The sequence below is a fragment of the Excalfactoria chinensis genome, chromosome 3, assembly GCF_039878825.1.
Source record: "Excalfactoria chinensis isolate bCotChi1 chromosome 3, bCotChi1.hap2, whole genome shotgun sequence".
Lineage (NCBI taxonomy): Eukaryota > Metazoa > Chordata > Aves > Galliformes > Phasianidae > Excalfactoria > Excalfactoria chinensis.
Window position 1 is genome coordinate 13,575,077 of NC_092827.1, and position 22,448 is coordinate 13,597,524.

The 22,448-nt window shown below is 51.2% G+C and overlaps 2 protein-coding genes across 2 annotated transcripts; one reads left to right on the forward strand and one right to left on the reverse strand.

Moving 5' to 3' along the window:
- Nucleotides 1–1,420: 1,420 nt before the first annotated feature.
- On the reverse strand, nt 1,421–6,213 carry RRM2 (ribonucleotide reductase regulatory subunit M2). Its single transcript, XM_072332274.1, has 10 exons — nt 6,093–6,213; nt 5,922–5,999; nt 5,621–5,755; nt 5,370–5,486; nt 4,849–4,982; nt 4,416–4,510; nt 3,559–3,692; nt 3,030–3,134; nt 2,782–2,895; nt 1,421–2,386 (listed from the first exon to the last, which is right to left on the reverse strand). The coding sequence occupies exons 1-10, from the start codon at nt 6,183–6,185 to the stop codon at nt 2,234–2,236; spliced, it is 1,158 nt and encodes a 385-aa protein (XP_072188375.1). The 5' UTR covers nt 6,186–6,213; the 3' UTR covers nt 1,421–2,233.
- Nucleotides 6,214–6,708: 495 nt separating this feature from the next.
- CYS1 (cystin 1) lies at nt 6,709–20,203 on the forward strand. The gene is made up of 5 exons (XM_072331029.1): nt 6,709–6,773; nt 7,228–7,406; nt 14,877–15,238; nt 17,322–17,374; nt 19,397–20,203. Exons 1-5 carry the CDS (start codon nt 6,709–6,711, stop codon nt 19,500–19,502), a joined length of 765 nt encoding a protein of 254 aa, XP_072187130.1. The 3' UTR covers nt 19,503–20,203.
- Nucleotides 20,204–22,448: the final 2,245 nt, after the last annotated feature.

A 22,448-nucleotide genomic window follows, 5' to 3' on the forward strand; every position in this document is an offset into this window, starting at 1 on the left:
TAACCAAGAATAAGACATATAATTCTCCTTGTGAAAACTGGGAAATAAAGGCAGGATTGTATGCATTGCTTTTCCCCAGACTACACAGCAAGAAGCCATTTGCATTGTGGTGAGAACATAAACCAAGCAGGCATTTATACAGCAGTGACACCAGAGTAAGATTAATACCAGTCACAGCAAGCCTTATTCACTCACTGCATCACTTCTAATTCCTATCTAGTCCATCTCTGATACATCCATGATCCTATGATTCTATGTCTATGGTATCTATTACCCTATAAGCACACTTAGCTAAAAGACTCCTACCTGCCATCACAGGAAGCTTACTTGGCCACACATCCATTTCAAGCTGCCCTGATAGAGCATTGAAAATTCAGTTCTACTTCTTATCTCCTGAATTAGGGATGACAAATTAAAGCCTTCCATTCCAATCGTTTCCAACTAATCCTCTCAGTACATAAGAATCAATTGGGAAAAGATAACTATGACACAGCTGAACCTCTCATTCACCTCTTGTTAGTCTCATACTCTAAATAACACCCTGAGTTCTGATGCTTTGAACCAATTTGATCAAAGCTTTAACTAAGACAAGCAAAGATAAAGCACAAAATCCAATTTGCTTTAGAAATATGCTGGTATTTCGAAAGAAAGCTGCTTAATAACCTTAAAAACAAGCATTCCATTTCAGTGCTTCAAAATGACGTGCCTGGCCATTCAGTGTAACATATCCCTACCTGAGTTACCAGTATGTTCTCTGACCTGTTACCAACATTAATACTGCAAGGGCATTTTAGAGCCATCCGTTACAAGTTTTGTATCTTCTGCCCTGCATGCCAGGCTTTGGGGCTGGGCTTTAAATATAATCGGATTTTCATTCCCTAAGATAGCCTTAGAAAGGTGTCCTGATAGCACAGACCCAGGGGAAGAGCAGTCACACACCATCAGCCCCAGGGAGCTCAAGGGGAAGAACAACCAAACAGGCATAAGGAAGGCGAGCTTGGAGGGCAGATCTTATTACTAAGGTACCAATTATTGAAGTCTGTACTTCAGTGACTTTCAGTCTCATCAGGAATTAACATGGCTTCACTGCAGCTCGTTCGCAACTCAACCTGAGACCATAGGAAACTCCACACAGCGTTAGCACAGCTGTATTAAGCATACTGCTTGTCATTCAGTAGCATTCTTCGTTCTCTTCCTTAAACATTAAAACCAACCTAACAACAAGATGCGGAACCAGAGGATGTTAGCCCAGCCAATTAGCTGGCTTTACCCTGAAACACAACCACTTACTGCAGTAGGCCTCCATTTCACCACCATCATTTAAGTCAACATTCCTACCGCATTATAAAGGAGTTGCTTCCTGCATTGCTCGCATTTCCTCAGGAAGCCCACAGTCCAGAAGGAAATAACACACAGCTTTGCCCATTGGAGCAGTGAAGCCAGCAGCACAGCTTCAAATCGAACCAGCTCTTTATTACTAAATAAAACAACATTCCTAGACATCAAAAAAAACAAATAAGCAAAGCCCACAAGGCAGTGGTATGTTATTTTTCAATGCGCGGAGTATATCAATGCTTATCCATTTGTTCACCTGCCATGCCAAGTTCCTTTATGTTCTTCAACAGACTTAAATATCACTGTTTTGCAGCACCATTCATTTATCTTACACACCAAGAGAAGCACAAGTCACAACGTTTACGGCTTCAGAGCTCTGAAGCCTTCGACTTGCGTTTTACCCATTAGAGTATTACAAGACAGTTCTTTATTTTGACAAAATAAAGTGCCTGGTTTATGTACAAACTATTAAAATAATAGTTAAAAAAGTAAACTTAAAAACCTGCCATGAAAGCAGTGATGCCACGCTGTTGCCTCCAGGGTATCCATTGAGTTTAAGAGCAGAAATCCTCAGCTGCTTCTTTATGCAGAGCTGGAGAAGCTAGTGGTTAAGTTGCCCATTACCCCCCATCTAGCAGAAGGATGATGCCCACATTTCATTAAGTATGAGTAACGTTTTACCTAAGCATTCTAAGAATCAACACCTTTGGCAAAACCTAATAAAAAGGGATCTTGCTGTCAGAGCTACACCTGCATCCTTAGAAGTACCAATATCACCACACTTCTCAAGAGTGGGACTTGAACACGGAAATCAAGGCACGCTGGCTCAATATGCTTGACACTTCCTTGCAAAGAGGGGAGTGTACACACACACACACTAACTCGTGCCTCAGTCCCCTTAAAATTCTGCATCCAGGGTGAAGGAGTTGTCAGTGGGCTTTGACATCACTCCCATCCTCTGATATTCACCTACTCGCTTCTCGAAGAAATTGGTCTTGCCTTCCAGAGAGATGTTCTCCATGAAATCAAAAGGATTCTCCACCTTGTATATCTGAAAGGCAAAGGCAATGATACGGTCACCAGGGATTCTCCAATTTTCGATACAAGAACACATTAAAAGAATCAGTAAAGAGGTGTACAATGATGCCATTGGTGGGCTAACTAGCTGAGTAAACCAATCCTGGTCCCAAACCTTTCCTACTATGTTCATTTCTATCTTTAAACTGCAGATTATTCAGTAGAGAGAAGCACAGCAACCCCTGTGTGGTTTTCATCAGCATCCTTTCACTTCTTATTCAGTGGCTATCCAAACATCTTCCAACCGTGGGACTACTAACTGAGTTTATATCAATAACGCTGCTGCCATTTTAAGATTAGGGTTTCTGGAAGAAATTAAACTTCATATGATCTTTTTCCCCCATGACAGATTCCGTGTATTAGCCTTACCTTTCTAAATCCCAGTTCCAACATCAGCCGGTCTGCTACGAACTCGATGTATTGTTTCATTAAAGTGCAGTTCATGCCAATCAACTTAACAGGCAGAGCCTCCGTCAAGAATTCCTGCAGATAACAGAAGCACACTGTGTACAGAAGCTGGCATCCATTCTGAGCTGCCTAGGGTAACGTTATACCCAACAGCTCGCAGCTCTACACTTAATTGTAACCAAGATCCCAAACAAGGAGCAGACAATTACCTGTTCTATGAGAACTGCATTCATGATGATTTCCTTTACTCTTTCCTCTGATGGTTTGTGTAGCAAGTGCTTGAACATGAGGCAGGCAAAATCACAGTGCAAGCCCTTGAAAGAAGCATCAGAAAGTTCTTTAAAGAACACCGATTTAAAAGAATAACTCCAATCAGTGGCACAGACTATAGAGCTTAAAGTCTAAGCACCATCATGGTACTTTGCCACAGTGCTGCTATCTACACAAAACTCTCTGCCTAACCAGGAAGACGTACACTCAAATTCAGGCCATCCCAACTGCACATGATACCACAGCACTGAGAGCAAGAGCTGGTGAGAAACCTGATGCTACTTAAGTGGTGCTTTCATTCATTTGCTGCTCTAAGATCCACAACGCCTCAATATTAACACACTTCAGTGAGCTTTACAAACTGCCCATTTCTAAATGTATTCCTGCTGTAAAACACTCTATTTTACTCCAACAAGCTATGTGGCAATCTTAATATGGTAATCTTAACTGCTGGAACTTGGTTCTTACCTCATCTCTACTGATGAGCTCATTAGAAAAAGTGAGTCCAGGCATTAAACCTCTTTTCTTCAGCCAAAAAATGGATGCAAAAGAGCCAGAAAAGAAGATTCCTTCCACTGCTGCAAATGCTACTACACGTTCTCCTATTAAGACAGATGGATATCAACCATGAAAACTTATCAGGATTGATACTCAGTTGTGATAAGAGCAGCAAGCAGTCCTTCAAAGAGGAATGAAGCAGCTCCTACTGAAGTGTGCTACAGCTTATCCCGACAACTATTATAGTAAAGGCTACAGGTTAACAAGTGAAGCTTGAAAATATGATAAATGGTAAGAACAGTAGCTGAAGGCAAGAATCCTTCCCCTAGGTTAACAATCAATACCACCTCTTTCTGAAGGTGGCACAAAGCAGTCACACTTTAGCAACCAACTGAAGTCACTGTTTATCACTCCACCAAGAGGGACATTGGCCTTAAAGGACACTTTATTACTCATAAAATTATGACCAGTTCCATCTCACCTGCAAAGTGAGGCACCAAGAATCACCAGGGCAGAGGAGCCATAGCCAACAACCATTAAGAGTCCCCTGGTGGAAAATGGCCAGTACCATTCTGGTCACACATTCAGTTTGCTCAAGCAGCGAGATGAATGGTGATTGCCACATACATTATCATCATTCAGAACACCAACAGTCTTACAAATATTCGTGCCCATTTGCAAGACTTTAAATTTCCTTTATCTCCATAATTATGCCAACGAGCATTTATTCACCCATCTGATAATCCCTGTGAATTGTGAAGTCTAGAGAAACTGTGGTTCCTCTGTTCCACTAGGAATTTCACTTTGCTTCCAATAGATGCGCTCACCATATGTTGCTTTCTTGTCCCCAATCCAGCGTATGGCCCAGTCAGCCTTCTTCTTAACGCATGGTAATGTTTCAATGGCATTAAAAAGGAATTCCCTGAAAAGCAAAGAACTCATCAGTATGAGATTCACTCAGGAACAATCCTCCAAAGCCACCTGCTAGGTTCAGAGGACCCACCATGAGTTTTATATACACTCTTATTTGCCTCTTCCTTAGTTTCAGTGTTAAGCGGTTTCAGTTTCACTCAGGTGAGACCTCACAACTTAAGAGCAGATCTTTTGGATTGAAGTTGCTCCTAAGCAGCACTTTTAGCAGCATTTTATTTAAATCTTGTTTAAAACCAAAAAAAAATCAGTTTTTGTTTCACAGTAACTAGTAGGCAGCACATCTCAACAATAAGAGCTTCAAACCGTGCGTGAAAAGGCAATACCAACCTCTCCTTAGAATCTTTAATGTATGTGTCAATGAGAAGGCTGTACATTTCTGAATGTATGTTTTCCATGGCAATCTGGAAGCCATAGAAACAGCGCGCTTCTGTGATTTGCACTTCCTGACTGAACCGCTCCACCTAGAGGAAACAAACGAGCATTTGTGAGCACGTTTATAACCAAGCTGCAGGTCAGAGGCATTGGTGCTGCCTGCAATTACTACTGCTCAGCCCAGAGAACTCTGCAGATCAACTCCAGATGTGTGGGCAACATGAAGAGCTGTAGTAGCCCCTCACAGCTGCAAGACACAGACCTATGGAATCATTTATGTTGGAAAGGGCCCTTAAAGGCCATCTTGTCCAACTCCCTGCAATAAGCAGGAACACTTACAGCTCCATCAGGTGCTCAGAGCCCCATCCAGACTGACCTCAGGTGTCCCTAGAGATGGGGCACCTGCCACCTCTCCAGGCAAGCTGAACACATTATTAAGAGCAGCAATGCTCCCATCCGGCTCTTTCCACACTCACCAAGTTCTCATTCACGATGCCATCGCTGGCAGCAAAGAAGGCAAGGACGTGAGAGATGAAGTACTTCTCCTCGGGCTTCAGGGACTCCCAGTGCTGAAGATCTTTAGACAGATCCACCTACACACGAATAAGGGCATCTGAGACGTGTGCCAGCGCCCCAGGGCCGCCCTGCACTGCGGCCGAGGGGAGCAACACCAGAGCGGACTGCGGAGGAGCCGGCGGAGGTGCATCAGCACCGGGGGACACCTCACCTCCTCCGCCGTCCAGAAGGAGGCCTCGGCCTTCTTGTACATCTGCCAGATGTCGTGGTACTGGATGGGGAAAATGACGAACCGCCGGGGGTTCTCCCGCAGCAGCGGCTCCTCCTCCTCCGCGCCCCGCGCCACCTGCGGGGAGCACAGAGCGGCTGAGGACGGGGCTCCGCGGGGAGCCGGGCCGGGAGGAGGCGGCGAGGGAGCGGGGACAGCGCGGAGGGAAAGCGGCCCTCAGGGGAAGATGGCGGCAGGAGCGCGGGCTGGCGGCAAAGGGGAGCGCGGGGCCGCGAGCACTCACCGGCTTCACTTCGCTCTCCTGGAAGATCTTGCGCGCTGTCTTGCTAGCCAGGACGCGGCTGCTGCTGAGCGCGGGAGGCTGTGAGGAGAGAGGCGCGGGAGCGATGAGACCGCCGTCATACCGGGCGAGCAGCAGGAGGAAGGAAAGAAGGGAGAAAGGAAGGGCGCTCACCGTGTTCTCCTTGTCGCTCAGCGCCAGGTTCTTCAGGGGGGACAGCCGGGGCTGCTCCTGGAGGGCGGCGAGCGGGACGCGAGCAGACAGCATGGCGGCAGCGCGGGAACTGAATGGGCGCGGGTCGGCCGCGCGCTTCTTTATATCCCCTTCGAACTTGGCGCCAGAACACCCGGCTGCCAATCACAACTCACGCCGAGCCCGCGGCCTCCCGCCCCAAGACGCCTATTGGCTGGAATGCCGGCCGGGACCCCGCCTCCCATTGTAGAGGAGAAGGCGGGAGAAAGCCCGGGGAGCAAACACGCGCGAAACTGAGGAAGCCCCGCCCCGCCCCCGGGTCTGTCCCGCGCCGGGACCCCAGAGCAGCCGCCCGACTGACTGCAGGGCCAGGCTGTGTCCCAAGGGCTGGGCTCGGTGTGCAGCCGCTGTTATCACTGTGGGACAGCTGCTCTTCTCAGAAGGCGGTGGTACAGGGCCGGAGCTCTGCAGACAGAACAATGGCTATCGAGCAAGCCCTGTCACAAGAACCCAGCTGTATGCCTGCTGCCTTCATGTAGCGTCACATCAGGCCACGGCTTCGTTAGCTTGATTCTTCCTGAATGTGGCATTTGTCGGCATGGTCCATCAATCTGCAGAAGTGAGAACGCTGTCCTTAACCAGCCTGGTCACCAGAACATGGAGGTAAAGCCCCCAGTTCCAGACAGCCCCACTCACCATCAGAGCAGTTCACGAGAGCAGCGCTGATCTGGGTGCCTTCCTCAGCACCCCTGTGTGCATGGCGGCTGGGGCAGCGGGACCAGGCACTTAAAGAACATCACTCATCCACATCGCTTCTACCATCAGCTTCTTAAGCAGAAGTGACGCGTAGATATGCAGCCCACTGGCCTTACTAGAGCAAGTGTGCATCTCTTGGCACAGGTGGAAAATTACTGGCTGTCCCCCCTCACAGAGCCCATCAGTCACTGTAAACGAATACTGAACGTTCCTCTGGGTTACATTCCTCTACATTTACTCACATGAAGCAGTGCCCGAAGGCATCTCCAGCTCCCTCCTTCCTGAGCAGCAGAGGTTGTTCACGTTAAGCAGAGCTGCTGCACATCACAGCTCTGGTGCATCTCAACAATTGCTGCTGCAGCACCGGCTTCTGGCCCCAGAAATCCAGCCTGCTGTGTCTGCAGAACGGCCAGGAGCCCCACTGCTGTAGGGCGCAGCCCGCCGCTGTCATCCGCCCCCCGGCGGACGTAACCCGGCGGGGACGGGAGAGGGAGCCCGCGACCTCCGAACGGCTCCGAGCGGGGAAGCAAATGAGCAACGGTAGGGAGAGTGCCCCGCTGGTAACTCCCAGCGCCTGTCCTGTCCCACCGCTTCCACATAACGCCCCTCCGCAGCCCGAACATGTGTTCAGCTGGGAAGCACTGGGAGAGCAGCTGGGGCACTTTGCAAGGACAACCGTGATGGAAGAGCTCCAAACCAACGGAGAGAATAACCCCATGGTGCGGCAAAGAAACCTCCATCAAGTAGTCCTGGCCCTGCCCCTCTCTCTCTGTGCCACAGTACCTGGGATGCCATAAACCCAGAGGGACCTCAGAAAGCTGGACTAGATAATCTCAGTGTTCATTTCCAACCTTAATGATTCTATGATTCTATTCATCCTTCAAGAAGGATGGGCTACACCAGCCCCAAGGGCATCACCCTGCAGCTGCAGCACCAAGAGGCTGTGAGCAGCTGGGGGAGGTACAGCCTTAAAACCAGCTGGTGACATCCAAGGCCCCAAGCAGAAGCCATCTCTGCTGCTGTAATTCCTGTCCCAGGTTGCACCCAGCCTGGGCACAAATCTGAGTAATAAATACTGATTTTCCTGATGTTTTAAGGCTACACCTGTATCTGCAACACGCTCTAAAAGTCATCACAATGTTCCCATGGCTGATCAAATCAAGGCAACCTCGGCACAACATTCGATGGGTTGACGTTAATGGGTTACAGGACATGTGAGTAACCCCCTGCAGAGGCATGCAAAGCACTGCAGGAATGTGCCCTGTTCCTGGGGTGACCCTGCAGTCCTGACTGAGGACTTGTCCATCTCAGGAGCAGCGGATGGCGCAGGTCGCACCCTCAAGCAGTCTCTGCTGTTTCAGTAGTTCTGCAAAAGCCCAAATAAACCTGCCATCCCAGGAGGCTGAGACCCACACCTCTGAGATAACTGCCCCATGGGGACCCTCAGAGCAGAAGGGCATGTTGATCTCTAATGCACGCAGCGCAGTGGCCCCTGAAATAGTGCCAGCTGTTGAGTCGGGGCTTTGCCTGCTGCAACTGACTCAGCTGGAAGCAGGCTGGCACCAAGCCGTGCCTGGAGCAAGGCACTGCCGTCAGCACAAAGCGAGTCCATGCACATGGCTTTGTAGCACACCATTTATTATTTCCATCATTATTACGCCGAGGCGTCAAACAAGATGCTGGAGATTAAACAGCAACAGTTAGCACACTAATGGCTATGCTGGCGTGCAGCCCCACACCCTGCTCCACAGCAGGCAGACCACTCAGACCTGGAAGACACTGCAGCCTGCCCCAGCGCAGCTCTGAGTTGCTAGAAATAGCGTGGCCTTGCTCTGCTGCCTACTTCCCTTTTGTATTTGATTTTAGTTTTTACCTCTGGCAGGTTTGCAAGGGCCAGCAGTTAGTAGCTCTGTTCACCCCTCTACCAGAAGGCACATCGTGGATGCCGTCAGATACAGCACCTGGGCACCGCTCGCTGCACTCAGGCTTTGAAAGCCTTGCAGCTATCCTGCCAAACCCACAATGGCATGCTATTGGAGTGACTCTCTGTGCCCGTACCTGCACAGAAGCACCAAGGACACCCTCCAGCAGCCCCCACAAAGCAAGAGCTCGTTATCAAGTCACAAATGTGCATCGACATATTGTCAGCCAAGGGAATTGTCCAAGGGGGTCTTCCATGGCCCTTCTAGCTGTGGTTTTAAAGAAAGAAAGAACCTTCTAATTAAATACATCTAGTGCTCACTCAAAAACCTACCCCTGTCATCAGGAGGGTCAGCACTGGTTCTCCTGAGGATACGGGAGCGATTTACACCAGCCAACAAACCCTCTGCTGTGATCTGTTCTGTCTTATGCAGAGCAGAGGTAACCACATCCACCTGAACAGAGGTGGGGAAGCTTAATTAACTAATAGTTACACAACGCTTTCGCAGGGAAATCTTGTGTTTACAGCTTCGTTTTGTAATAAACAGTGTCGATGTCTCCAGAAGTTTAACACCCAATCTGTGTAAGGGACATTTTACAAAGCTCAGCACCAAAATCCCTGTTATTAAGCAACCTATTATTCCTATGTAAGTGTGCTCCTGGAGAAGCCCCGACACGCCTTACAAGAAGCAGGCAGTAGGCAAAAGTCTGACTTGCTGGTGACTCAGTGACATGAAGTCATCCTGCTTTAACTAACTGTTCTCTACACAGCTGAGAGAAATAACAAAGGGATGTTCTTTGTGTATTCAAGGTGAGCCCAGCTCAGACGGCTATCTGCACACAGGGGTGGGGGAAAACAACATGATTTGGGGCTAAAAGCTGATACGTTTCCTATCGCTGGTCCACAGCACCTTTTGTTGCTGGTTCCAGCTGACATGTAATACTTCATTTCAATAAGCACAAGCTGAGCGGATGGTGTTCTTGCAGGTAGCTTGCCAAGCCCACCTGAATGTGTTGCTTTTCCAAAGGCTGCCCTTGCTTATCTCTTGGACTAAACCATGCTTCCTTTTGATCACTGGAGGACGCCATTTGAGTACCAGTCTCTAGAAATCCCTGAGGCAGTTGACCTCCTTCTTCTGGGAATTTCTTCCCGTCTTTGGGAAACAGAAATTTGCCTGCAAGCACCACTGAAGTGTTGCTGGGAACTGATACAGACATTTCCCATCAGCCTGGAGCTGACAAGAGCCCCAGGGGAAGAAAAGGGGCTTTGCAGAAGTGATGTCCAGGTGGCATTTATACAGAAGTTACAGTCAAGGGTGCAGAAGGTCATCTACGGTCATGCTTGGTATGATGGTAATGAACAGCTCAGGACTGTAGAAAAGCAGAGTAACAGCAGAAGAGAACCACGTGAGGATAAAGGAGGTGAGTAAGTAATACCACAGATCCCATAGTTCTGTTTCAAATTACTTCTGTAAGCGGAGCATCTTTGCTCCCTGGGGCCTGTCCCCATAAGGTACTCTGCTTTCCCAATTCTTCTGCTTAGATTTTCCATCTTCAGACAGGCAGAGCTGTCAAATCCGCTAAGATTGAATACATACACACATACCACCAGCTTTCCCTTGGCTTCGGAACAGACATTTCCCTCCTGTGCACCACTCCCTTGATGCTTAAATCTCCGTACAAGCAGGGGCAACAAGCCCAGGTTCACCATGTTCAGTGTGCTCAGCAGCAGATCATCCAGGGCCAACTACTCAAGGGGTGATTTGCTCTGCCAAGGTGCTTTGTTTCCATCTGTTAATCAGTGACAGCACGATGGGCAGACAAGCATTTACAGCCCATGATGCCATTGACCTGGTGCGATGCTGGTCACCTGTGTGGGACCCAGCCAGCAATGCCACCCAGAGAACTGGACTTCAGCCTTCCTTGCAAACAAATGTAGCCCCAGAGGATCCATCTGTGTAGTAAATAAGGCTGGCCAGGGCTTGTGCATGACCCAGAGGATTTCTGACACAACCTGGCTGCCTCTCTACCACTCTGGTCTCTCACTCTCACTGAAACTGGAGGGCTACACCCAAGCAGTGGCAGGGCAGCCTGGTGGCCTACCCCAAAGTCTCTGAGCCTCTTGAAGGCCAAGCACAGGGCCTGACCTTCAGGCCACAGGTGGGTATTCTGATCATTACAACCTCTTCCACTTCCTTCTTCTCCCCCTGGGATGGTCTTTTCCAGCAGGACCAACAGCTTTATGTTCCTCCAGCTGACACAACGCCCTGGCAAACCCAAACATTTGGATGGGATGGGCCTCATGGCAGTTACCTGCCCGCAGGGCCTGCTGCCAAGTCAAAGCAGGTTGCCCTGGGCCAGGCAAGTTCTGACGGGATGGAGAGCCCCAGCCTCTTTGAGCAGCCTGCTCAGTGCTTCACCACCCTCCGGGTGAAGAACTTTCCCTCATGCTTGATGCAAATTTAGCCTCTTGCAGTTTGGTCCTAATCCAGCTCCATATACACTACAAACAGTAACTGCTAGACATACGAATGAGTGTTCGGAATAATCCTGAGCAGAGAATACTGGGTTTTCAGTATCCTACTGAGAGCTGTGAGCTCATTTATCTGTGGGAAAAGTAAAGAAGCAAAAGTCATCATTTTGTCCAATTGTTTCCACAGGTCAGAAGCTGGGACAGATGCTTTTCTTCCCCCCGTGCAGACAAGTTGCACGTTCATTGACTAAAATGAACCCCAAGTAGAATTTGATTGCCCAAATATATATAGGCTGTTGTCAATGCTGTATTCGCAGCATCCGTGACTCAGAGATGCTCAGCAACAGAACAGAAGGCAACAGTCACAAGCTGGAACAAGAGAAATTCCGGCTGCGTGCATGGGAACAAAATGGTTTTATCAAGAAAATGGTTAAGTGTTGGAACAAGTTCCACAGAGACAATGTGGAGTCTCCATCCTTCAAGATACTCAACGCTGTGCGAGGCCCTGAGCTGTGTGCTAGGTGGTCCTGCTTAGAGGGTCTGACTGAGGTGTATGGAGGGCCCATACAAGCTGAATTCTTTTATTATTCTGTGGCCTGTGGAGACCTCACACTTTTGGAAGAGATGGCTGCGTCTGGAACACCTGCATGTTTCCAGATCTGCCTTTCAGAGAAGATGCAGTCATTGAGTTTACAGTCTAAGCTTTGGATTTCTGACCCATATTTTGGGGAAGTCATTGGAGTGGTCCTTCCTCTCCTCCTTTCCTTTTGTAACCTCCCAGCACCACAAGAGTAAGTGCAATGCAAACCCCTGTGCTCCAAAACCTCAGCCCCGTGTTCCAGAAGAGCACAGCTTGATGCAATTAGCTCCATGCTGAAAGGTACCTTGTACATTTCCTTTTAGAAAGGAAATGTTTTTAAAATCTTCCCTGCCATCAGACTCTTCAAACGTGAAATACCAAAAGTTGCACGGGTTCTTTCAACTAGAAAAATGCCGAGGCTTGCTTCCAGGTAGAAGCACATCATTTTGCACTTTGAAGCTGAGATAGACGAAAGGAGGGTCTGTTCACAGCTGATGCTGCCAGCAATCCTATTCACACCACCCTTCCCAGACAAAAACCTGGGAGCTCCTATCTTGCCTCACCACTTAGTGGTGGTCCTCTGCCCTGTTATAGCAGGGCTCGCTTTGGCAGCTGTTACAAACCCCCATAATCCCTGAGTCTGCTTAGCAGACAGAGGGTTCATGCACCAAAACAGTTCCTGCATACCACAGAGAGATCAGGCATGATCGCGTTACAGCCTCTCAGCAAGTTATTCCAGGGCCGGAGCCACTGACATTATTCCAGTGCATGCCTCTAACCAGCTTGTGTGTGGGACACTGCCCTGACTGCAGCCAGCAGCGGGCTGAGGGCACACAGGGACAGCTAGAGTAGCCCTGCTGCCAGGTGACAGCCCTGTCAGCTCATGTAGATGTCTGAATACCAGGTCAGCTTTATTGCCTGCTGGTAAAATATTAACCTCAGCTATTTTTTTTCCTCCGTGCAACTGGAGAAACAAATCAGATGCTGTCCAGGAAGCGTAACAGCTTCTGCCTTGGGAAACCAAGCCTGGTACCACCTGCCAGCCTACCCAATGCTGTCTGGTGCCACCAAGCTTTGTTCAAGGCTGTGGCTTGTCCCACTGCACAAGTTGGCATCTTGAGTTTTAGTCTCCGCTCTCCAGCTCCCCTACCCTTCCCTTCACACCTGGGATGCAGAAAGAAAAAACCCTTTTGCTTACAATGCTGAGGGTGCAGTAAAACCCAAGATGTGTTGAAAGGACACTCTTAAAAACCAGGCTTTTAGATTTAAAGATGTGTTCTCAGCAGTTCTTTTGTAAATTGGATGAGTCAAACTCCAGCACTGGGCTAAAGCCCAGCCCCACTAATTTCATAGGGGCAGCCTCAGCCCCTCCTCCACCCGTGGTTTCCCCACCACATACCAGGCTCCATCCTGTGCAGCACGGCTCTCTGGGGCTCACTGGCCTCCAGCTCATGGCTGTTTTCCCTGGGGCAGCAAAGCCACCCTCAGGTAGACACTGCTGGCCCTATGCTCCCCAGCCCAGCTCATAGAATCATAGAATCACATGGATTGAAAAGGGTCTCAAAGATCATCCAGTTTCAACCCCCTCTGCTATGTGAAGGATTGCCAACCACCAGACCAGGCTGCCCAGAGCCACATCCAGCCTTGGCCCTGAAGCTCCTTCCGTACCACACTGGGACAGGGTCAGAGGCACAGGACGTGACCCCACACCAACCCCAAAGAGCCATCACCATTACGTTCTGCAGGATGTTTGGGGCCAGAAAACCCATGTGCAGGCAACACCTGGGAAAAGGCTTTGGAAGTGAGGACAGCTGTAGTGTTGTGTGATAGAGGCACTGTGATGTGAGCAATGCACACAGCTGCAAGCCAGTTAATGCCAAAAGGCAGATTAATAACTAAACCTGCTCACTGAGGGGTGATGCCGGCACGGCAGTTTGCCATGGGAAAGATTCAGCCTTCCCTGCTCCCTCCATAGAAACCACACCTGATAGTTTTTCATTCTTTGTAGAGCGCAGCAGAAGCCAAGGAAGCTGGTTTGGAATCACCTTCATTCTGACGTGATACATACATTAACTTTGAGTTTTAATCCTTTTTGTCATCGATGCGGCTTTCTAGAGCTCCTGGACCACAGGAATGCATCTGTCTCTGTTGATTCATGGAAAACCCAGAAAGTATGAGGAAAGAAGGCAAAACCTAAACACATGGTGCAGTGTTTATTGTCACAAGATCAGCTTCCTCAGTGCGCTGCCTGTGAGTGCCCTAGAAAAGTTCTGGTGGGAACAGAAGCCTGAGAAAATAAAACTCCGCAGGCTGTGTTTGGGTTCTTACGGAGAGAGGATCCTCTTATTCCTTTTATCCTGCAAGTGAGCTCCTTCCTTGCTCTCTGGCCTTCCAGCAGTGGAGGTGATGACAGTGGTCCCGTGGCAGCTGCTATCATGCCCCATTGCCTTCACCCTCCTCGTCTCCCAGTGCCACATCTCCACAGTTCTTGAGCACCTCCAAGGTGGGTCAGTGACTGCACCACCGCCCTGTGCAGCCTGTGCCACTGCATCACCGCTCTGCCTGAGAAGCAGTGCTCCCTAATATCCAACCTGAAGCTTCCCTGGTGCAACTTCATGCCATTACCTCTTGTCCTATGGCTGTCACTGGGAGAAGGGGCCATCTCACCCCAGCCTCCTTTCCTAGCAGTCACGAGGTAACAACTTGATCTTCCTCATGTGTATAAAGAAATAAATGTGAAGGGTTGGGCAGGATTTGGGCATTCCTATGTACATACCTGTATATAGAGATCTGTGTGTATACATATATATATGTAATAGTTCATTACTCATTAGAAGGAACGATGGCTGTGTTTGAAGAGTGCTTCCCAGCAGAGGCTGGCGGTGTTTCTGACACGGGGTTCATCTCTTTCCCCGGACGGAGGCGAGGAGCCCACCTTCCCCATTGCAACACGGACCCCCAGCACCGCATACCTCTGCCCTCGCTCCTGGAGGGCGGCCAAGCTGTTTTGAACAGCGACTGGTTTGCTGTAAAATAGGCACCGGGCTGCCCGGGTCCTTCGGATCTACAGGCGCGTCCGAGTACCCCGTGCGGTCGCTCCCACCGCCGCCTCTTTCCCACATCCTCGCCCCTCACCACCCTCGAGCCCGGCCCTCCCGGCCCGGCTCGGGGCCGCCCCGCGGCGAGGCGGCCCTTGGCGACGTCCCCGACTCCGGCCCCGGCTCGGGCGCGGCGGCCATGGGCAGCGGCAGCAGCCGGCGGCGGGGCCGTGCCGGCGGCGCCCCGCGCGGTACGGTGCGGGCGGAGGCGGCGGGCCCGCTCCCAGCCACGGAGGAGCGGCGGGCGCCGGGGACGGCACTGGAGGCTGCCCCGCCCGGCCCCGCCCAGCCCGCGCCGGAGGTGAGTGCCGGGCCGGCTCGGGGCGTGCTGGGGAACGCGGGGAGCTCGGGGAGCTGGGGGCCGGAGCGCGGCGCCTCCTCGGAGCTCAGCGGCCGCTGCGCCACCGCGCTGGGTTCCCTGCTCTCGTTCCGGTTTTCCGGACGTTCTGTCGGAGAGAGCGGAGATCGGCTTGTTTGTTTATTTCCCTGCCCAAAAGTAACGGCCCAGTGTCTGTCGGGGAGGGGCAGCCGGGGGGTTAGGGGCAGGCCGTGCAGCAGAGGGCGGTGGGCACGGAACGGGCTGCGCAGGGCTCTGGGCGCGGCCCCGAGTGCCAGAGCTCGGGAAGCGTTTGGGCGCAGCTCCCAGACACGGGGTTGGAGTTCGGGTGGTGCTGCGCGGAGCCCGGGCTTGGACTCGGTAATGCGTGTGTGTCCGTCCCGTGGCGATGCGGCAGAGCCGGGGAGCGCCGTCGGTCCCAGCAAAGCTGCGGGGCCTCGCGCTGTTGGTCGGACAAATGCTGCCCCGAGCAGATGCACAGAAGTCACTGATGTGGTGTAATGCATTGAAGTAATGCATTCCTAGAGGTATTTCAGGGGCGTGTGGACGTGGTGCATCAGGACGTGGTGCAGCAATGGAGCCGGCAGCGCTGGGCAGTGCTTGGGCCTCACCTTACAGATCTTTTTCATCCTGAAAGATTCCGTGATTTACCAACAGAGATAAATATTGCTCAGCACAGGAAAAGCCCACACGTGGTTTTGCCCGGGCCGTGCAGCACAGAGCGCAGCGGCTTATGGAGGTAGAGGTGCATTCACTGCTTGCAGGACCAGCACCGTCTCTCCGTTCAGTGCCTTTAAAAACAGCCCGCATTCAGCAGAGTCAGTCCCCTCGCTCACACCCACGCAGCTGTGCTGCAGCTGTGCTCCCCAAGCCACCCCTCCTTTGCTGTTTTCTCCACAGCACCACTCAGCGGAGTATGGCTCCTCTTCCACCCGGCACATCCCTGCACATCACTGACACGACTGCTGACACATCCCTGCCACATCCTCAACACATCCCTGGTGCATCCCTGGCACCATCCCCTGCCCATCCCTGGCATATCCCTGACCCAGAGCAAGCACCAGGCCGTGCACAGGACAGCCTGGAGCTGCTGTTAGCTCTGGCAGCCAAGAGAAGCAGGGCACTGCCCGCCTTCCCTCCATTGTCCCTGCAGGATGCTGCCTCCCGCCCCATCCCTGACAATACAAAGCTGCCTCTTGGCTATGCCTGGAGTCACAGAGTCACAGCCAGCCCCGCTGTGCCCAGCCCAACACAGCTCTGGGGGCTCAGGAGGGGCTGGGGGGGCATTTTGTCACTTCCCCACAGGTCTCGGAGCTCCAAGTGAAACGTCAGCAGCTCTCCTTTGGGAAATAGGTGCTGCTGCTGACAGATCCCTCAGAGAAGGTGGGAGCTGGTTTTGCAGAGGGAAGCAGATTTTGCTAACCAGAGCCGCTCCATCCGGATGACTAATTGATTCTGTCTCCCGCCCACACACCACGTACAGCTCGTAACAGAGTCAGCCACAAAGGGAAAAAGGCAACCGCCTGTCTTCCAAGCCCATCCTTTGCCCACAAGTGCTGGGAATGGGTTCTCAGGGTGGGAACTGCCGAGACACAGCTGTGGGGCTGAGCGTCCTTCCGGGCACAGAAAGGAGCCGCTTTGTTCCTGCTTTCTGAGCCCTGGGTCCTTACACAGGCTCTGCACCATGCCTGTTCAACCTCTGTTGGTGCTGTTGGGAGCAGCAGGATAGCTGGTGTGAATCACCAGCTTCAGCAGTCAGCAAGCCTGAGTCTGGGTCTGTCCCAAGCCACAGCCCCTCTTCCCCTTTCTATGGGGCAGCACAATGAAGAGGAGAAATGTGGAAGTTCGGTTCTTCCTGCAGCTCCCAGCCTGCCTGCAGGGGGTTCTCTTCGTCACTTCTTTCATTAGCAGGTATTTTATTACTAGGAGGTGCTCTGGCCCATGTACCTTCCCCCAGAGGTGGGTTGGGGTGCAAATGTGGCCAATGAGACACAAAGACGGCTTTGTATCCTCATAACTGAAACACGTGACGTTTACTCTTTTCAAGGCCTCCTCTCCGCGACGCCCCTCAGGCCCAGAGAACAACAACATCAGCAATGAGTGAGTAGTCCCTGTCGCCCTTTCCCCTGCTGTGCTTTTTGTTGCCATCATGGCGACCTGGGCCTTCCACGGGCCATGCAGCATTGGGAGCCCTAAGAACCCATGTGAGGTTCCCGTGCTGCAGCGGTTAGAGATGGTCAGGTAGCAGGGGAGAGAGGTGGAGATCTGCTGCTCTGGGTGTCCAACAAACAAAACCTGAACACTCTGTTCCACAAACAGCGATGCTGACTGTGTCCCCAGGTCTGCCAGAAGCAGTGGGAACAGTTTCATGCACGTGTTTGAGAAGCCAAGATGAAATGAAAAGGCTCAGTAAACCATCTCCTTGCACTAAGGAGGGACTCCTTTCAGTGCTAGGCTGTCACACAGCCCCTCTGCCCTCGAGGTACGTGTTAAACTGAAAATCAGGGAGCAAAAAGCAGGAAGGAAAGAAAAAGAGGTAAAGAGACTTCACAAAACTACAGCATGGTGGGGGTGGCAGAACCCTCTGGGTCCATCGGGCCCGGCCCCTGCTCCAGCAGGGCCACCCAGAGCAGGGTGCCCAGCACCTGCTGTCACCTAAAAGAGCAGCCACGTGAGATAGAGGCTGGAGGAGTGACACCAAATAACCACCTAAATCAGGCTCTAATGAACACCCTCCAAGTGGGAATGTGTGCGTGTTCTTTGCTATATCACGTTACCTCTTTTTTTTTCCCCACACGCCAGTGGCAGTCCAACCAATTGAATGACACGGCTCGGGAATGTCACAACGATCTTATAATTGCTCTCAACCCCTGTGTCATGCACAGTGTTATCCAAGCGTGGCTTTGACCCATTTTTTGGCTGCTAGGTCTTGCAGAAGGCATTTTAATGATTAATCCTGTACTTTCCCATCCTCAGCAGAAAGAGAAAAAAAAACAGTGGCCTAGATTCATCCCATCTGATTGGACTCATTCAGGTGGGGTTAAAGAAAGGCTCTGCCCCAGTGGGTGGTGGGCATGAAACAGGCTGCCCAGGGTGGTGGGCATGACCCTGAGTGCTGGAGTTCAAGGAGTGTTTGGGCATTGCTCTCAGAACCAGGGTTTGGATTTTGAGTGCTCCTGTGTGGAGCCAGGGGTTGGACTTGGGGATCCTTGTGGATCCTCACTGGAGATATTCTGGGGCTGACTTGCTTAACTTGGCCCCATGACCACCAGAGGTCCCTCCCATCACCATTATATGATCCCGGGGTTCCTACTTAGGAGGTCACCGCTGTCAGCAGACCCCACAGCTCACTGTCGGGCTAATCTTAGCCTTTGTGTTTCCTTCTCCTCATTGCAAAGCTCACTGTCTTCACACAGAAATATTCCCTCTTCCCTTAACCATCTTTAAACCTAAAGAGGCTGGTGGCTGAAATGGAGCACATTCCTTGCTTTCTCCTTCCCTAAACTGCTTTAGCCTCTTACTGCTGCTTTCTAAACTCCCTCCAGGCTATTAGTAACTCTTCGGTATTTTACTCAGAAGTCTCTTGATCTTGATGGGTTGTGTTTCCCATTCTATCCTCCCACCATTGCTCCTCAGGCCTCTGGCACCCTGAGGGCTGCTGGGTTTGAACAATTCCCCCCCAACATCCCAACCTCCAGTTTTCAAGTCACCAAGTCCAGCAGCTCTCAGAGGGACTCAAGGGGTAGCACCGTGATGCTGCAGGCCCAGTGTCCAGGCCTGGCGGCCATGTGGAGGCCCTGTCCCCCCATTGCTCACATTTCTCAGCCCCAGCTTAACTCCCTGCCCTTGAGATGAAGGCTCAAGCTGGGAGAGAAAAATAACTAAACCATAGGAGCAATTGGATGGAGTTGAGCTCATACTTTGAACCCAAAGGAGGCTGTGGATGCCCCATCCCTGGAGGCATTCAAGGCCAGGCTGGTTGTGGCTCTGGGCAGCCTGGTCTGCTGGTTGGTGACCCTGCACGTGGCAGGGGGGTTGGAAACTGGATGAGCATCGTGGTCTTTTTCAACCCAGGCCATTCTATGATTCCATGATTTAATAACCTGCTCCCTCCACCTGCAGGTGCCCATCGCAGGGCAGTAAGCAGCCGGTGGGGTGCCCAGCCATCTTGTACCATGGCTCAGAAGAGGAGCTGATGGCCAGCATCGAGCGGGAGTACGGCTGCTGAGCTCCACACCGGGCACATCTGGAGCAGCAGAGCTGCCAGCGGAACAATGCAGTGCCTGGGATGGCGAGGAGGTGTGCAAGGAGCAAGACCAGAAAGCACACCTTGTGAATCAGTATCTCGAAGCTCCTTCTGAAATGGCTTTTTTACTAGATTTACTAGAGTTTTGTTGAGATGTGGGGCTTTGAGGGAAGAAGGACCTTTGCCTTGTTCTGGCAGGAATAAAATACAGCAAGATCACTCGATTTAGATCTGATTTTGGGAGCATGCTGTGAAATGCAGCAAGCTCGGATGCATTTCTGCTCCCTGGCAGAAAAAATCACTGCATTGTATCCTTAGCTGGTCCAAAGTAGAGCAGAAGGGCTGGGACTCTGAAGAAAACACTGTTTTCTGTGCTCCCCAGCAGGGAAGCCTGGTGTTGCAGGGTTTCTGCCTTTGTTTTACCTTCATCTTAATGTCTCATGAGCAGCTGCTTCTTATCAGAAGCAGAAAAATATCTCTAATTTCTGTCTTTAGCTGAAGCATTCAAATGTCAGATGAAATACAGAGTGTGAGTGCAAGAGGAAACAGCAGGACACATCTTAAGATGCTGTATTATCATGGCTTTGTCATTCCAGATATTTGTGCAAGAGAAGTATATGGACCTGTATTCTACGTACCTTTCAATAAAGGCCACAGCAGTGGTTTCAAAGTAGAGTCTCCTGGAAAAAAATAAATCCTGTTTTGAATGCCAGCACTTCTTGTGGGGAGCAGAAATAGTGAGGTTTGGGCCTGTGGCTGCTGAGCCATGGTGGAAACGTAGTCCATTACCCCGCAGCACATCCATTGGATCTCCTGTCGCTTGTGTTAGCCTTCCTCCAGTCAGGACCTCTCTCTGGGGCTGCAGTCACCAACCAGGCCAGGTATGTCCCTACAACCCATTTCAGTCTCTCCTAAGATAAAGTCTATAATTGAACAATCTTGCAGAAATCGAGTAATTTTAGAAGACGCCAATATTTCTGAATGGAGTGTATTCGTATTAGGCTGCAGGACATTTGTCTTGCAATGCAACAGACTCCAGAGAGATCACAAGGGAGAAAATAAAATCTGAAGTATTCTTCTCATCTAAGAAAAAAAGCTGTTCCAGGAAAGGGCACGCTCCGGCCTGCTGGGGCTGTTTGCATGCATGAGATGCGCTTGTGGCCATCTGCACACATCAGGAAGTGAGCGTTACCCAATTTCCTTCTCCCACGCTCCAGAACTGAGGCAGAAACTGAGGGAGGCTGTGTTTGCTGGAGGAAGAAACTGATCATGAAAGAAACCGCCTCAGTGCCAACGCACCCTGCGGAGGAGCGATCCCACAGCGCTCTGTGATGGCTGCGAGCGCGGCTGAGGTGTCCCGGCATCCTCAGCCGTCTTGCAGCTTCCTCAGCCCATGCGCTGCCATTTCCTGAGTCATCATTCGCTACTCCTGCATGTGTGAGTTTGCCTTTTCCTGGCCACGACCTGCCTGCCTCAAGCTGCCTTGCCAGCCGTGATTGGAAGGCAGCAGCCATACGGGCTCGCAGATGGTGAAACTCCCAGAGCGGTGGGAGATGCACCCAGCAGCCCCACGTGGCAGATGCTGCCCTGCAGGAGCCTGCACAGCCATGAGGAGAGGCCGCCAAGTGCCACCTCCTGCACTCTCAGCAACCTGCACTGCTGGAGCAGGAGCCCGAGCTGCAGCCTAAGGCTGAGCTGTATGCCCAAGTGTGAGCACCCAGCTGTTCTGCACTGAGGCCTCGCGCCCTGCTAGCTCTGGGGGCTCTGACCAAGGGGAGCGGGTCACCGTGCTGTGAGCAGCTGTGACTAAGTTGGCCTCAGTGCACCCTCTCCTCTTTTCTCCCATTCCACTTCTCTTACGTGCCCACCCCATTCCCATGGCACTGATGTAGTGGAAACCAGGTTCTGGCATTTAGAAACACAGCTCTACTAGAAATAAATGCTGCTGCAATCCGGGAACCAGCCAGAGGGAAAGGAATGGCAGAGATGTTTGAAAGCATAAACAAGGAGTTAGTTAGTGTGCTGCCATCCTTCCAGCCACATCCTGCCCAGCTGAGACCTGCAGGTCACACCTGTGGGAATCAAATGTTGTTTCTGCATTTAGAACAAGATAAGAATACTTTATTTCAAGGTCTCAGTATATAAGTGAAGCAATTTGTAGTTATTAGGTAGAAGTCATAGGCGCAAAGATTGCAGCTCCTGTCTGTAGAGCCCTCAAGCCTTCCACTGGCCTAAACAGATAACAACCCAGGCTTTTTATTACATAGCTCTGGAGCAGGTATTGATAGGAAATGTGAACATTCACACTTTTGGATGATTTAAAAACAGCCGTGTTACGTATCTCCTTTAGTAGAAGCTAAAAAACAGGCACAAAACCAGCATTCCACTTCTTTAAAATACAGACTCAAAGAGACTGAAGGGTGCCGTTCAGCAGGGAGAGCAATGCCCCCATCACGTGTAACCCATAAATAACCCTTACACAGCAGGAAGGAGCAGAGCAAACAGAGCCCCAGCTGTTTGGGAACACTCACAGGATGCAGGAGTTGGGAGGCACCGCACGGGCTGCCACACCTGCCAGGAGCTGCAGGAATCACCACTGGCCACCATAAAAACCCAAGAGGAGGGAGGGAGATGTGAGCCCCCACTCGGCTTCGCTCAGGACTAAATGGGCCAGACCGAGACAGGAGAACCTCCTCCCAGGTTATAAACGTGTTACAGTGGCAACCAAAAGCCAAACATCCTGATGTAGGGAACTTCTGAGCCAAGAAGAGCAAAGTGTTTCTTTCTGCACCACACACAGTGCAAGCATTCGCTGCTAGGGGGGAGCACAGAGCTGCACGTGCACACACTCCCCAGCACGTATGCTGCCCGTGGGATGGTGGTGCAGCACGCAAGCAGGGCGTGGGTGTTTTAAAGGTGAGGCACAGC

Coding starts and splice junctions, on each gene's coding strand:
- CYS1 (XM_072331029.1), top strand. CDS start 6,709: ATGGTCCATCAATCTGCAGAAGTGAGAACGCTGTCCTTAACCAGCCTG. Junction 6,774..7,227: donor CTGGTCACCAGAACATGGAG/GTAAAGCCCCCA, acceptor TTGCTGCTGCAG/CACCGGCTTCTGGCCCCAGA. Junction 17,375..19,396: donor AACAACAACATCAGCAATGA/GTGAGTAGTCCC, acceptor CTCCACCTGCAG/GTGCCCATCGCAGGGCAGTA.
- RRM2 (XM_072332274.1), bottom strand. CDS start 6,185: ATGCTGTCTGCTCGCGTCCCGCTCGCCGCCCTCCAGGAGCAGCCCCGG. Junction 6,000..6,092: donor TGAGCGACAAGGAGAACACG/GTGAGCGCCCTT, acceptor CTCTCCTCACAG/CCTCCCGCGCTCAGCAGCAG. Junction 5,487..5,620: donor CCTTCTGGACGGCGGAGGAG/GTGAGGTGTCCC, acceptor ATTCGTGTGTAG/GTGGATCTGTCTAAAGATCT.